The sequence below is a fragment of the Theropithecus gelada genome, chromosome 1, assembly GCF_003255815.1.
Source record: "Theropithecus gelada isolate Dixy chromosome 1, Tgel_1.0, whole genome shotgun sequence".
Taxonomy (NCBI): Eukaryota; Metazoa; Chordata; class Mammalia; order Primates; family Cercopithecidae; genus Theropithecus; species Theropithecus gelada.
This window is the reverse complement of record NC_037668.1, coordinates 138,428,805-138,441,563: the sequence shown is the minus strand read 5'-3', so window position 1 is coordinate 138,441,563 and position 12,759 is coordinate 138,428,805. Positions and strand designations below refer to the sequence as shown.

Genomic DNA, 12,759 nt, shown 5'->3' with positions numbered 1-12,759 from the left:
AATTTCTTTAAAATTGGGGAACAAGATGGGGATGCCTGCTATTATCATTTCTAGTCAACATTGTACTGAGGTTCTAGCTAATACAGTAAAACAAGGAAAGAAATGAAAGTCTTTTCTGTACGAAATTTTATGGAAGAATATTTTAAAAGAACTTTAAATATATGGAGCGATATGTTTACGAATAAAAAGACTTTAGGAATGCAGAGAAACTTTCATGTTTTTGCAGTTTGTCCCTTCTGAACAAATTTTACCAAAACCTGGGCTAAATGAAAGTCTTAAAAAGTAACTTATAACTGATTTAGTAGGGAGAAAACTAAGATTTACCTTCTGGAGGTTATGTGTTTACATTACAAGGTGGGGTGGCAGAGAGTAGGAGCCTAGACCAAGGGGGCTTCCTTTGATAGAGCAGAAGACTCTAGGCTTATATTTACAGTGGAAATATTTATCTATGTTCCAAAGGGTTAGAGAAAGAACCGAAGATCCTTCTCTTTAGATTTCCAAGGAACTCTCTCAGAAGAGGAGAAAGCAGGAAGCAGTTGCTTCTTTTCTCTATGTAAACACCTGGATAAATGTTTTCAAGGCTCCTCATTTACAATACAGATTCCTTCTGTGTAGGGTTTTATCCTGCCAGCTCTCAGGGTATTTCTCTTGAGGTAAGACTTAGCACAGAAGGGAGCCATGTAATTATTCCTTGCTGTATGTAAGTAATAACAGTCCATTCTATTCTGGAAATAATCTGTGTGTATATTCAGAAAAACAGTAATAAATATATATAGTAAGAACTTAAAGACAATATTCTAACGATGTTAATTCTCTCTAAATTGATCTATAAATTCAATGCATTTTTTTTTTCCTTGAGATAGGGTCTTGCTCTGTTGCTCAGGCTGGAGTGCAGTGACATGATCATGGCTCATTGCAGCCTCGATCTACCAGGCTCAAGTGAACTTCCTGCCTCAGCATCCTGAGTAGCTGGGATGACTGGCGTGCACCACCAGGCTAATTTTTTTTATTTTTTTGTAGAGACTGGGTCTCATTCTGTTGTTGCCTAGGCTGGCCTCAAACTCCTGGACTCAAGTGATCCTCCTGCCTCGGCCTCTCAAAAGCGCCAGGATTACAAGCATGAGTCACGATGCTCAGCAGATCAAATGTAATTTTAATCAAAATTCCATCTTCACAGTTTTTAAAACATAGTTGAGATACAGACTCTAAAATTTTAAAACTTTAAGATAAAAATTTAGGAGAAATTTTTAAAATCTCAGATTTTTTAATGTAAGACAGCAAATACACTAACCATAAAAATATTGATAAATCTGGCCACAATAATCCTAAGAACGTTTTTTAATAAAAAGATTCCTAAAAGCAAAAAGATAAGCCACTGAGAGATATTTGTAACACATATAACTCACAAAAGATAAGAATGTCCAAATATTTCCAAGAATTCTTATAATCAGTAAGAAAAAAACAACCCAACAGAAAAATAAACCAAAGATATTAAGAAATATTTCACAAAAGAAATGTAAATGACAATAGACCCATGTGAAGATACTTGACCTCATTAGTAATTAGAGAAATGCACATTAAGACCACAACCAAACATTTTCTAAAACCTAAAATCTCAATTTAGACTAGATTGGCCAAAAGTAATAAATCTGGTAATATGAACACAAACTCCTATACACTACTCGTGGAAATGGAAGTTGGTATACTAGAAAACAGTTTGGCATTATAAAAAATCAGAATATTTGCTAACCCAATCAAAAAATGGGCAAAGGACCTCAGTGGACATTTCTCTAAGAAGACATACAAATGGCCAACAGGTATATGAAAAAGTATTCAACATCACTAGACATAAGAGAAGTAAAAACCAAAATCATAATGAGCTGTCACTTCACAGCTATTGGAATGGCTATTTTTTTTTTAAAAAAGACAAAGGATAACAAGTGTTGGCAAGGAATGTGGAGAAAAATCATTTTCTAATGCCTATAGGATATTAAGCAAATCACTCAAAATCCTATATTGGTATCATCTGTTTCTTTTCGTCAGCACTATTGTCTTCTCAAAATATATGAAAAGGATTTTTCATGCTAAAACATTAAAAATTGGTGACTACCTGTCACTATAAATCTAGCAGTCAGATTTTCATCCTCTTTTCAAAGGGTTAGAGGAAGAACCCAAGATCCTTCTCTTTAGATTTCCAAGGAACTCTCTCAGAAGAAGAGAAAGCAGGAAGCATAACATCCATTATGTTAACTACATTTGGCTGAGTAATCCTACCAATAAATATAAAATGGTAAACCATTAATATTACTATAATATTATTAAAGTTAATAGAACACTAACTGTTTTAAATGACAAATATTATTAAATTGGCAATGAATTTAAATGGGCCTATACAAAAAATTGGTTGAAACTGCATTAAGAAGAAAGTAAAAAAGTATTGGTTTATTTCAATCTATTCTTTAATAGCGTTCTCTTTTAGTCCTTTTGATTAGTTTCATCAGCTAAAGGTTATTTGTTTCATTTTTAATTCCCTCCATTTCTTTCCTGGCACAAAGACTTTCAAATCTTCCCCCAGAGGATTTCATTCATTCTATATTATCAGTGCATTATATTAATATATTACATTATTGAATACAACTTATGCTATGCCATAAACTACAGATTTCTTGTTTGCAATGGCTAGTATTAGTCCCAACATTTTTGTATTAATGAAAGTCACAGTGCTTAGCAGCATGTGGTTCAAGAAAAGTATTTTCTCTAGTGCTTGAATATTATTTACCCTATTGGGCTATGTTACAGAGTCTTAACTATCAATAAATTTTCTCGATGTTTAAAATAATGTTTAAATGTTATACAAAGTTCTTATGAAAATCACTTTAGCTTTTTTACCCATGCTGCTTTGAAAGATAAAAACTGACATTTAAAACAAATAACCAAAGAAATTTTAAATTATATTTTAAGAATGTTCTTATAAGTTATAATGAAAATATGCCTGTATTTTAAATTTTTTCTATAGATGCTAAACAGATTCTACTATTTTCTTATTTCTTCGTGTTTCTTTTTCAATAACATTCACTTTTAATCTAGTCCTTTGACTATTAACTTTCTAAAAGAACAAAAGATTCTGAACTTTCAAGCTTCAACAATTTAAAAGTTTATTACTAGCTACTCATCAAATGACATACACCAAAATAATCCTTATATTTTTAAACCAACTTTTAAAAAGATAAAATATACTATGTATTATTGTAATTCATTATGAATGCTTTCAGTATTCTTATTATACAAGATTCAAAACAGAGAAAAAGCTTTAATGATCTGTTCACATATTTTACCTTATTTAGATCTTCCCTTTCTTGTTGTAACGTTTTGATTTGTTTTTCATAAGCCTTGATTTGTCTAAAAGCTTCATCTAGTTCTTGCCTCACAGCATTAGCTTCTTCAAGTTGCTGTTCCAAATGACTCAATTCTAAAAACAAAAGACAATGTTTCTTTTACTATTTGTATAAAAGCAAATGATTGAACCTAAGGTAAAACAACTAAATTTTTTTTTTTAATCAGTATTTTGAATTTGGTGTTAGGTCTACTGACAGACAGTGTATACCAGTATGACTCTTGACAAATTAAATGCTTATCAGTTCACTGTAAAGATGGTGCATTACGTATGCCAGTGTGAAAATGTGCAAAATTTATGTGCAGAAATGCCTTACAGATTCATTATGAAAAAAAAATACTTGCAAAAACAGCACCTTCAGACCAATTAAAAATTTAAAACTAACAAGCAACAAGAAACCCAACCAACAACAACAAAAAGTCAAGTTTTACTGCAGTGTTGGTAAGCATCCTAAGGCTCATGTTAGTCAAATTACTGTGTAAGATGATTTTGATTCTAACAGGGTGGTTCCAAATCACCCAGTCTAGTTACACCACTGTTTATCTGAAGAATAAACTCTGATTTCCAAAAAGCACATACCTGAAAAACTCCTGATCTAAATCAATTCTTCTATTTTTCGATGAAGAAACTCAGGGAGTTGAATAATTTGCCTAGTCACATTGCAAAATGTGTATCAGAGATAAGACTAGAGCCCAGGAAATCTTGCACTGACTTCTCCACTTTACATGGTAATGTTATTAAATAATGTTTAACATTCTCAGATAAGAGGGGATATTAAGAAACAACAACATTATTTATTTTAACCTATGCCTTAAAATGTAATAAATTGATAGGAAATGTTCCTGGTATTAAAAGTAAACTAGGAAAGAACTGAAGTCAGTGATACAGAGAAATCTAAACAATATTCATTATCAGTTCTGCTCTGGATATTTTCTGTTCTTTACACATTATTACTCTGAGTCAGCAATACCCAACCTTTTTGGCACCAGTGACCAGTTTTGTGGAAGACAATTTTTCCATGGCCCAGGAGTCTGGGAGCTGGGAGATGGTTTTGGGATGAAACTGTTCCACCTCAGATCATCAAGCATTAGTTAGATTCTCATAAGAGGCATGCAACCTAGATCCCTCGCATGAGCAGTTCACAATAGGGTTCACGGTCCCATGAGAATCGAATGCCACCGCTGATCTGACAGGAGGTGCAGCTCAGGCGCTAATGCTCACTCACCTGCCATTCACCTCCTGTTGTGCGGCCCAGTCTGCCGGTACTAGTCTGTGGCCCGAGAATTGGGGATCCCTGCTCTAAGTGACATCCCCAGACAAGTGACATGAGCATCCCTTAGGAACTTAGATATGGAGAATATCAAGCCCCAATCAAGACCTAATGAAGCAGAATCTATACAGTATCCTCAAGTCATTCATTTGTACGTTAATGCGTGGGAACCAGTGCACAAAGTGTTGCATACTGTTGAGACTGATGCTTTCAATAAATGAAGCAGTGTTAATATGTTAGTCCTATTGGGAAAAGCAATTCACTTGTGTAGATGAAATCTGCAGTCTAAAAATTACTTAAATGTATTAGTGTATCATGCATTGTATAGTACTACATTCCATAAATAACTGGTATCAGTGCAATAAACTTACAGATTTCAAACTTACTTTGAAAGTATAGTTATTAATAGCACAGTTAACTTTTGAAGATGTAAAGTTGTATTAACTGGTTTTCATAGTATCTGAACAGTATCAATTAATGAATGCTTATGTGAAGAAAACTAAAAATCATAGGGTGTTTAATCTTAATCATGGTGTTTAGTCTTATATTCAGAAAACTGTATTTTATCACTTTATCACATTTGGCATTTCATAGGGGAATATTTCTATTTAAATTAATTTCTTTCAAACACATTTAAATATTTTCTAGTTCAAGTTTTTAACATTTTTAGGATTTCAAGAATTTCTTGTTTTTCTTTTTCTTTGTTGAGACGGAGTCTTGCTCTGTCACCCAGACTGGAGTGCAATGGTGTGATATTGGCTCACTGCAACCTCCGCCTTCCAGGTTCAAGCAATTCTCCTGCCTCAGCCTCCTGAGCAGCTAGGATTACAGACACTTGCCACCATGCCCGGCTAATTCTTGTATTTTTAGTAGAGATGGGGTTTCATCATGTTGGCCAGGCTGGTCTCCAACTCCTGACCTCAGGTGATCCGCCCACCTCAGCCTCCCAAAGTACTGGGATTACGGGCATGAGACACAGCGCCCGACCTGGATTTCAACAATTTCTAAAGTAAATATCAATTTACTTTTGTTATTTCTCATAATTAAGAGTAAAAATGTAGCCTGTAAAGCAGCTGACTTCTGTCACTTCCTGGTTCATTTTAATTACATTTTATGGTTAAGGAAAATCAATTTAGAGTAGCGATATGGTACATTTAGTAATCCATTCTGAGTACACTTTCTTTCTTCTACTTTTGAAGTGTTCTTCTCTGACATGTTCAATTTTTTCAGAAATTATTGTTACTGACTTATTTCAACAGCTCTGAGAAACAAAAAAATTCAGTATTTCATAAAATTTCCCTATCATATAAAGTTTATAACAGATGATATCACATGGGATAGCATCTAAAAGCTTTAAGGATATTTTTACTGATTTATTTCAATACAGTGTTAATTTTAGTTTTCACCACAGCCATTTTATTTTGGCTGCTTTGCAATGGAGTTGTTGGAGAAATATATGTCAAATTTCCCTGTTTTATATTTCAGACACTTTTCAAAAGTGAAAAAAGCTCAAAACATTCATTTAAACAACAGTATGTGAATTATGAGAAGTACAAAAGAATGTACTAGATTAAGAAGTGTTGGAAAAGATAACCCCTCCTCCAATATTTCATAAAATCCTCCATTATGGAGGGAAACACAGCACTCGTAATTTGGAAAACACAGAATGTTGCATTCCCAAAAGATGAACACCCCATATCAAGAAAAATCCAGAATGCTTTGAACTTTGGTCAAATACTATAAAATGGGTAAAGCAGCAGAGCCTTTACTTTCACTACAACAAATAGCAAATATGGCTAAAATTCTGAAAGAAATCCAGAGACTATTAAAAATATCCAACACAATTAGCCATGACATTTAGATAAAGTTGTTAAAAACTAATTATAGTGAACAAATAGAAAAAGCTGTACTAGGCCGGGAACCATGGCTCATGCCTGTAATCCTAGCACTTTGGGAGGCTGAGGCGGGCAGATCACCTTAGGTCAGGGGTTCAAGACCAGCCGGGCTAACATGGTGAAACTCCAGCTCTAGTAAATATACAAAAATTAGCTAGGTGTGGCACACACCTATAAACTCAGTTACTTGAGAAGGGCTGAGGCAGGAGAATCACTTGAACCCAGGAGGTGGAGGCTGCAGTGAGCCAAGATCGCATCACTGCACTCCGGCCTGGGCAATAAAATGAGACTCTGTCTCAAAAGAAAAAGCTGTACTAGGAAACTGGGTTAGCTGATATCAACTAAATGGTTCTTAGCTCACGGATGCTATTTAGGACTGTAAAATTCAACTTGTTAGTAATGAGGACTTAATGAAGGTATCATACATATGGGGTTATTTTCTTGGTGCTATATGGCATGGAAAAGAAATATAAAATATGGTCTCTGTCTTGAAGGAGATAAGTTAGACAACAGCAACACTCTTTTAAAAAATAATAACGTAGAAAATCAAATGCAAATTGTGTGGCAGGCTATATATGCTATAGGAATTGAGGTCCAAAAATGGGCATGATTAAAGCAGTATTCAAAGTGGAACACTATAAACTGGAAAGGGGTTAAGACTAGGGCCAGCAGGAGGTTGGCAGAACAACCAAAACATCTCCCTGATCCACAAGATGGATATTTTCATTTTTCCCATTATGTAACTCTTCTGAGATGCGAAGAAACTTTACTTCTAATTATAATCAGTAAAAACAGGCTCCCTTATTATCAATACTCCTATTCACAGGGGAGAGAGGGAAGGAGAGAGAGAGACAGAATGTGTGTGTGTGTGTGTGTGTGTGTGTATGTCTGTGTGTGTGTTAGTTTAGGATTGGACAAACAGAAACAGTACACAGAGACACATATCCCCAACCTCAAGGCAACATAAGAATGAGAGTTTCAAAAGTACATTATAGATTATAATAAATTTTTCATTTAGGAAACAAAAAAATCCTATTTTCTCATACAAAAATATTAAATGAGGTATGAATTTTTTATTTAAAAAAATTTTATTTTTGTCTGCTGATACTCAACAAATATATATTTAGTGTCTGTTATACAATACTGGCAATAAGCTTGGCATTAGGAATGTAGTAGGAAAACCTACTATAACCTACTTCCTAACCTTTAGGAGCTCAGAGTATGGTAAAGAAGCAAATATTAAAAAGAAGTTGTCAATAATTATAAATTTGTCACATTTTTTCCAGGAACTTAAAAATATTGGAGAACACTGCTGTTGGGAAACACAAGATAACCAGTCATTAATGGTGGGTATTTGTATACACAAAGACTTTGCTCAAGAAGTATCTGGAGGAATGACAGATTGAAGGTATTTTGGATACTTTTTTCTTCAGAGCCAAATTAAAGTTGGGGCTACTCATCAGGCAGGTCCTAAAGGGAGCCTTCAATTTGTATTTTTTGTTAAAAAGGGAAGGAAAAAAGAAAGGGAAGGAAAAAGACAGTATGTGAAGGAAGTGGAGCATCACGGGGTGATTCAGTATGGCTGGAATCACTGGACAAGGGAGTAGTAACAAGAGATAAAGCTCGAGAGGCAAATCCATGCGTAATAATGAAGGGCCTTGTATTAGAATTGAGAAATTTCTACTTTATCCTGCAGGCAATGGGGGTCCACTGAAGATATTTATGTTGAAGCTGTGACATTAACAGACTTACATTTTTAAAGCTTACTCTGGAGACTTCAAGTTCTGGGAAGATGGAATAGATGTATTTCCCATTCTTCCCATTAAGCATAACTTAAAACCCTAGACATTATACATAAAACAAACATAAGACAACTCTGAAATGTGAAGGAAAAAACTTCCACAGGACATTGGGATCTGATAAACAACATAATGGTTGAGTTTTCTGGGGTTTCTTCTTGGTTCATATACCCCAGAATTAGAGCTAAAGATGATAACCCACAAATGACAACAGCTATAAAGAGAAAAAGCCCCAACAAAAGCCTGCTCTTTCTAGCCAAAGGATTAGGAAAGGGGTAGACCAGGAAGACAGAAAACTCATAGAAAATAACAATTCTACTTGAGATAAACATCACAGAAAAAAACTAGTCCCATGTCACCAATGTCAACAATGGATAAGTGTAGGGGGGCTAGATTTCCAACCTCATGAGGCTATAATGAGATGCTCAAACATATCTGCAAAAGTGGTGTCAGAAAAACACTGGGTGTGGTTACTCATGCCTATAATCCCAGCACTTTGGGAAGCTGAGGAGGGTGAATCACTAGAAGACATGAGTTCGAGACCAGCACAGGCAACACAGCGAGACCCCATCTCTACTAAAAACACAAAACATTAGCCGGGTGTGGTCCCAGCTACTCAGAAGGATGAGGCACAAGAATTGCTTGAACCTGGGGGATGGTGGTTGCAGTGGGCTGACATCATGTCACTGTACTCTAGCCTGGGCAACAGAGTGAGACTCTATCTCCAAATTAAAAAAAAAAAAAAAAAGAGTGGTATCACAAAAAGACAGGACATTAACCCTCACTGGCTGACAACAAGCCTCCCCTCACACACACTGTCAGTGGAAACCACACAGGAAACCTGGACTTCTACCTCCAACCTGGGTTGACTTTCGGATCGCAAGCATACTGTATTTTCAATCTCTATGTGGTTGGGGAAAAAATCTGCATATAAGTAGATCCACACAGTTCAAATCCATGTTGCTCAAGGATCAAGTGTATTTATAAATTTACAGCATATTTAATTTTACTTTAAAATAAATCATTTATAATAAATGTATAATTTTATAATAATTTTATGCTGCCTCAGCATCCATTTTGAATGCAGGTTTAGCTTTCTTGTTTCAGAGGCAGGGTTTAGTCACTCTTGATGCAGTTTTCAATTCTACACCACACCCAAGGGGCTCAAGCTGGAGACATCTCTCCCACCTAGCAGACTGGGATCCTGCCTTCCAGCCATCTCCTCTAAAGGGACCATTCAAGCACTGGCTTCCAAACTTAAAGTGATCTACATCCTATTCCCTAATATATACTGCTAGTTGCCATGCTCTCCTGCTCAAGGCTCTCTGTCTCCCTGCACTCCCTGACCTCCAGGTGTGTGGCCTCCAGGTGTGCCATGTGCCACAATGTCTGTAAGTACTAAAAACTCTTAAATGTTCACATTGAGGTTGTCATTGACGCTGTACCAGCAATCTGACTCCTGACTGCAAGGCTGCTTCAGAAAGGATGCATGCAGGTGGATCCCCTGCTAGTGCTCTTTTGTTCAGGCCTCTGGTGGCTGCTGGTGACAGTAGCCACCAGCTATGTTGACAGAGAAACAGCCAGTACAAGAAAGAAAGAAAGGAAAAAGAAGAAGAAGAAAAAAAGAACACTAAAGACTAATATCCTTCATGTATATAGATGCAAAAATCCTTAAAAATATATTAGGAATGGAATTCAGCAACATATAAAAATAATTGTACACCATGACCACTGTTTACAAGAGGGATGTATGGCTGGTTCAACACTTTAAAATCAACCAATGTAATTCGCCATATTAACAGGTTATTTTTTGAAAATCATATGTTCATATCAATTGATGCAGAAAAAGCATCTGACAAAATTCAGCACCCATTAATGATTTTAAAAGCCCTTAGAAATACAAAAACAGAAAGAAACTAATGCTTTCCCCCAAGATTGAGAAGCTAGAATGTTCTTCTCATCATTCTTCTTTAGCATAACATAGTGCTGCAAGTTCTTGCAATAAGGCAAGAAAAGGAACCAAAAAGCATATAGATCAGAAAGGGAGAAATAAAACTGTTCCCACCTGCAGATGACATGATCCTCAGAATTAAAAATCCCAAATAAACTATTTTTTAAAACCCTCTTAGAACTAATAAGGGAGTGTAGCAACACTGTAGAATACAAAATAAACATGTAAAAAATCAACTATATTTCTATATATTAGCAATAAACACATGAACAATAAAATTAAAAATACAATACTATTTGGAATTGCTCAGAAAATGAAATTACTTATCATGATTCTATATATAACGGGTTAGACATCAACACAGGTTTCCTTTGGATAGTGCCAGAACATTACTGTGAATGACAGCAAAATGTTTTAAGATTTAAAAATTTAGCTCTTACACAGAGCTAACAAAGAAGCTCACAACTATTTTGGTGAATGACATAACAACTAGATTATTGATTTGAATATTTTACATCAATATCATCTATTTCAAGGCAGTTTTAAAATTAATTAGCAAGCTTTCAAAAGCTACTGCCATTCAAAGCCACATTCTACTATTAAAAAGAGAAGAGACAGGCTTATGAATAAGTTTTCCAAATCCCTATTGCCTCTCTGAAGACAAATCACCGACCATTCTAGCTGGTCTTCTGTTCTACTGCTTTTTTAGTGTCATACAACTCTAATGTAGACATTCAATGACACTCTTAATGTTACTGTTGGTACCAAAGCAAAGTCCATGATTCACTTATCACGTTCCCAATCTATAATAACTTACTTTTGGAAAGATAAAAGTAACAGAGATTAGATAGATAGATATCTCTTAGGAGGACAGCCTCTTAAAAACACAAAATAGCATTCACAAATTATGCTCAAAATTAAGATCTCCATATATTTAAAATAAACAAAGTGCTAATATGGCATTTTAAATAGTCACTTTTATAAAAGATGCTACATTAGATTATTTCTTCTCTTTTACTTATTTTTGCCTAAAACTGCCTTTCTGGAGAGGCCTGACCATTCTCGTTAAAACAGTACCTTCTGCTCTCTCTTCCTATCCCTCTACTTATTCAGATCATGTAATGCCTCTAAACCCTGCAAAAAACTGCCATTTCATTCTGAGTAAAAACCAAAGACCTTACGACAATCAGTAAGGCTCTACTGATCAGGCAACAAGCCCATTTCACCCCTTTAGTTCTCACTTCCTTCCATTCTCCCTGCTTGCTCATTCTGCTCCAGCCATGCAGTACTCTGTTTTACTTGAACACCTGGGGCACATTTGATTTTAGAGTCTTTGCACCAGCTAGTCCTTCTGCTTAGAACATATATTTTGCAGATAACTGTATGGCTAACCCCCTTGCCTTCTTTAAATTTTTGCTAACATGTCACCTTCTCAGTTAGGCCTACCCCTGGAGCACTATACTTAAAATGATAAAACTCCTCATTTTGCAGATCTAATTCTCCTTATTCTATTTTTATTTTTAAAGCACTTATTACCTTCTAACATATTGTATCATTTACAAAGTTATATATTTACTGGTTTCTGTTTTCTGTCCTTTACCCAGGCCAAAGCAAAGATTTTTTGATTAAAGTTGTTTTGCTTAAGTTGAATCCCAAGAGCCTAAAAAAACACCTGCTACTTAGTAGGTGCTAAATATATATTTATTGAGTAAATGCAATAAATGAATAATAGGTATACAAACACTTGTCAAATTTAATTTTAATCTTAGTAATACAAAGAAAAAATAATTGCATAACAAATAAAATAAATTTTCCTGATGCCTGTATACATGCACTCTGCTTGTCTCTAGTGTCCTTCCTCACACCTTACTCACCTTTTCCTCTCCTCACAAATATGCTTTGCCAGACAAATTCCAAAATGAACAGGCCTTCCAAAAAAGCCATCCTTATTCACATAAGTCTGGGTTAGGTGATCCTCTATGTACTCTCCACGTATCTCCATTTATTTTTCCTGATAGCCTTTTCATACGTATTGCAATAACTGTTTATCTGTTTCCCAGACCAAAATGTGAACTCCTTGAGAGCAGTACCCATTCTTATTTGCCCTTCCCTGACTACCATGCAACTCACATCACATAACACAGACAGGTTCTCAATAGATGTTTTTTGTGTGAATAAACTATTGTTTAAACATTTCCTAAATTGAATTAGCAGTGAATCACAGATATTTACCTGTTACTTGTTTCCTTAGTTTTTCAATTTCTTCTTTTAAGTTTTTTATTTCTAAATCTTTGCTTGCTGTTAGTGGACCATCAACAGTTGAATACTGCAGAGCTTGGACAGTCTGTGTTGACTCTTTAAAAAAAAGAATAAATAAAAATATCACCATACTCCAAATTCTTAACACTAATAACATTATATTGTTTGCAGAGAAATTCTTACACAATTTA

General features: G+C 35.0%; 1 protein-coding gene across 5 annotated transcripts in view; it reads right to left on the bottom strand.

Annotated features, from left to right (window-relative positions):
• The window catches only part of CDC42BPA (CDC42 binding protein kinase alpha), a 332,255-nt gene that overhangs the window by 140,957 nt on the left and 178,539 nt on the right, over positions 1–12,759 (bottom strand). For all 5 annotated transcript variants that reach the window (XM_025383741.1, XM_025383503.1, XM_025383585.1 and 2 more), the window contains exons 11-12: positions 12,542–12,664; positions 3,336–3,469 (exon numbers count right to left, since the gene is read on the bottom strand). In XM_025383741.1, the coding sequence (XP_025239526.1) occupies positions 3,336–3,469; positions 12,542–12,664 (257 nt within the window). The remainder of the gene's footprint in view (positions 1–3,335; positions 3,470–12,541; positions 12,665–12,759) is intronic.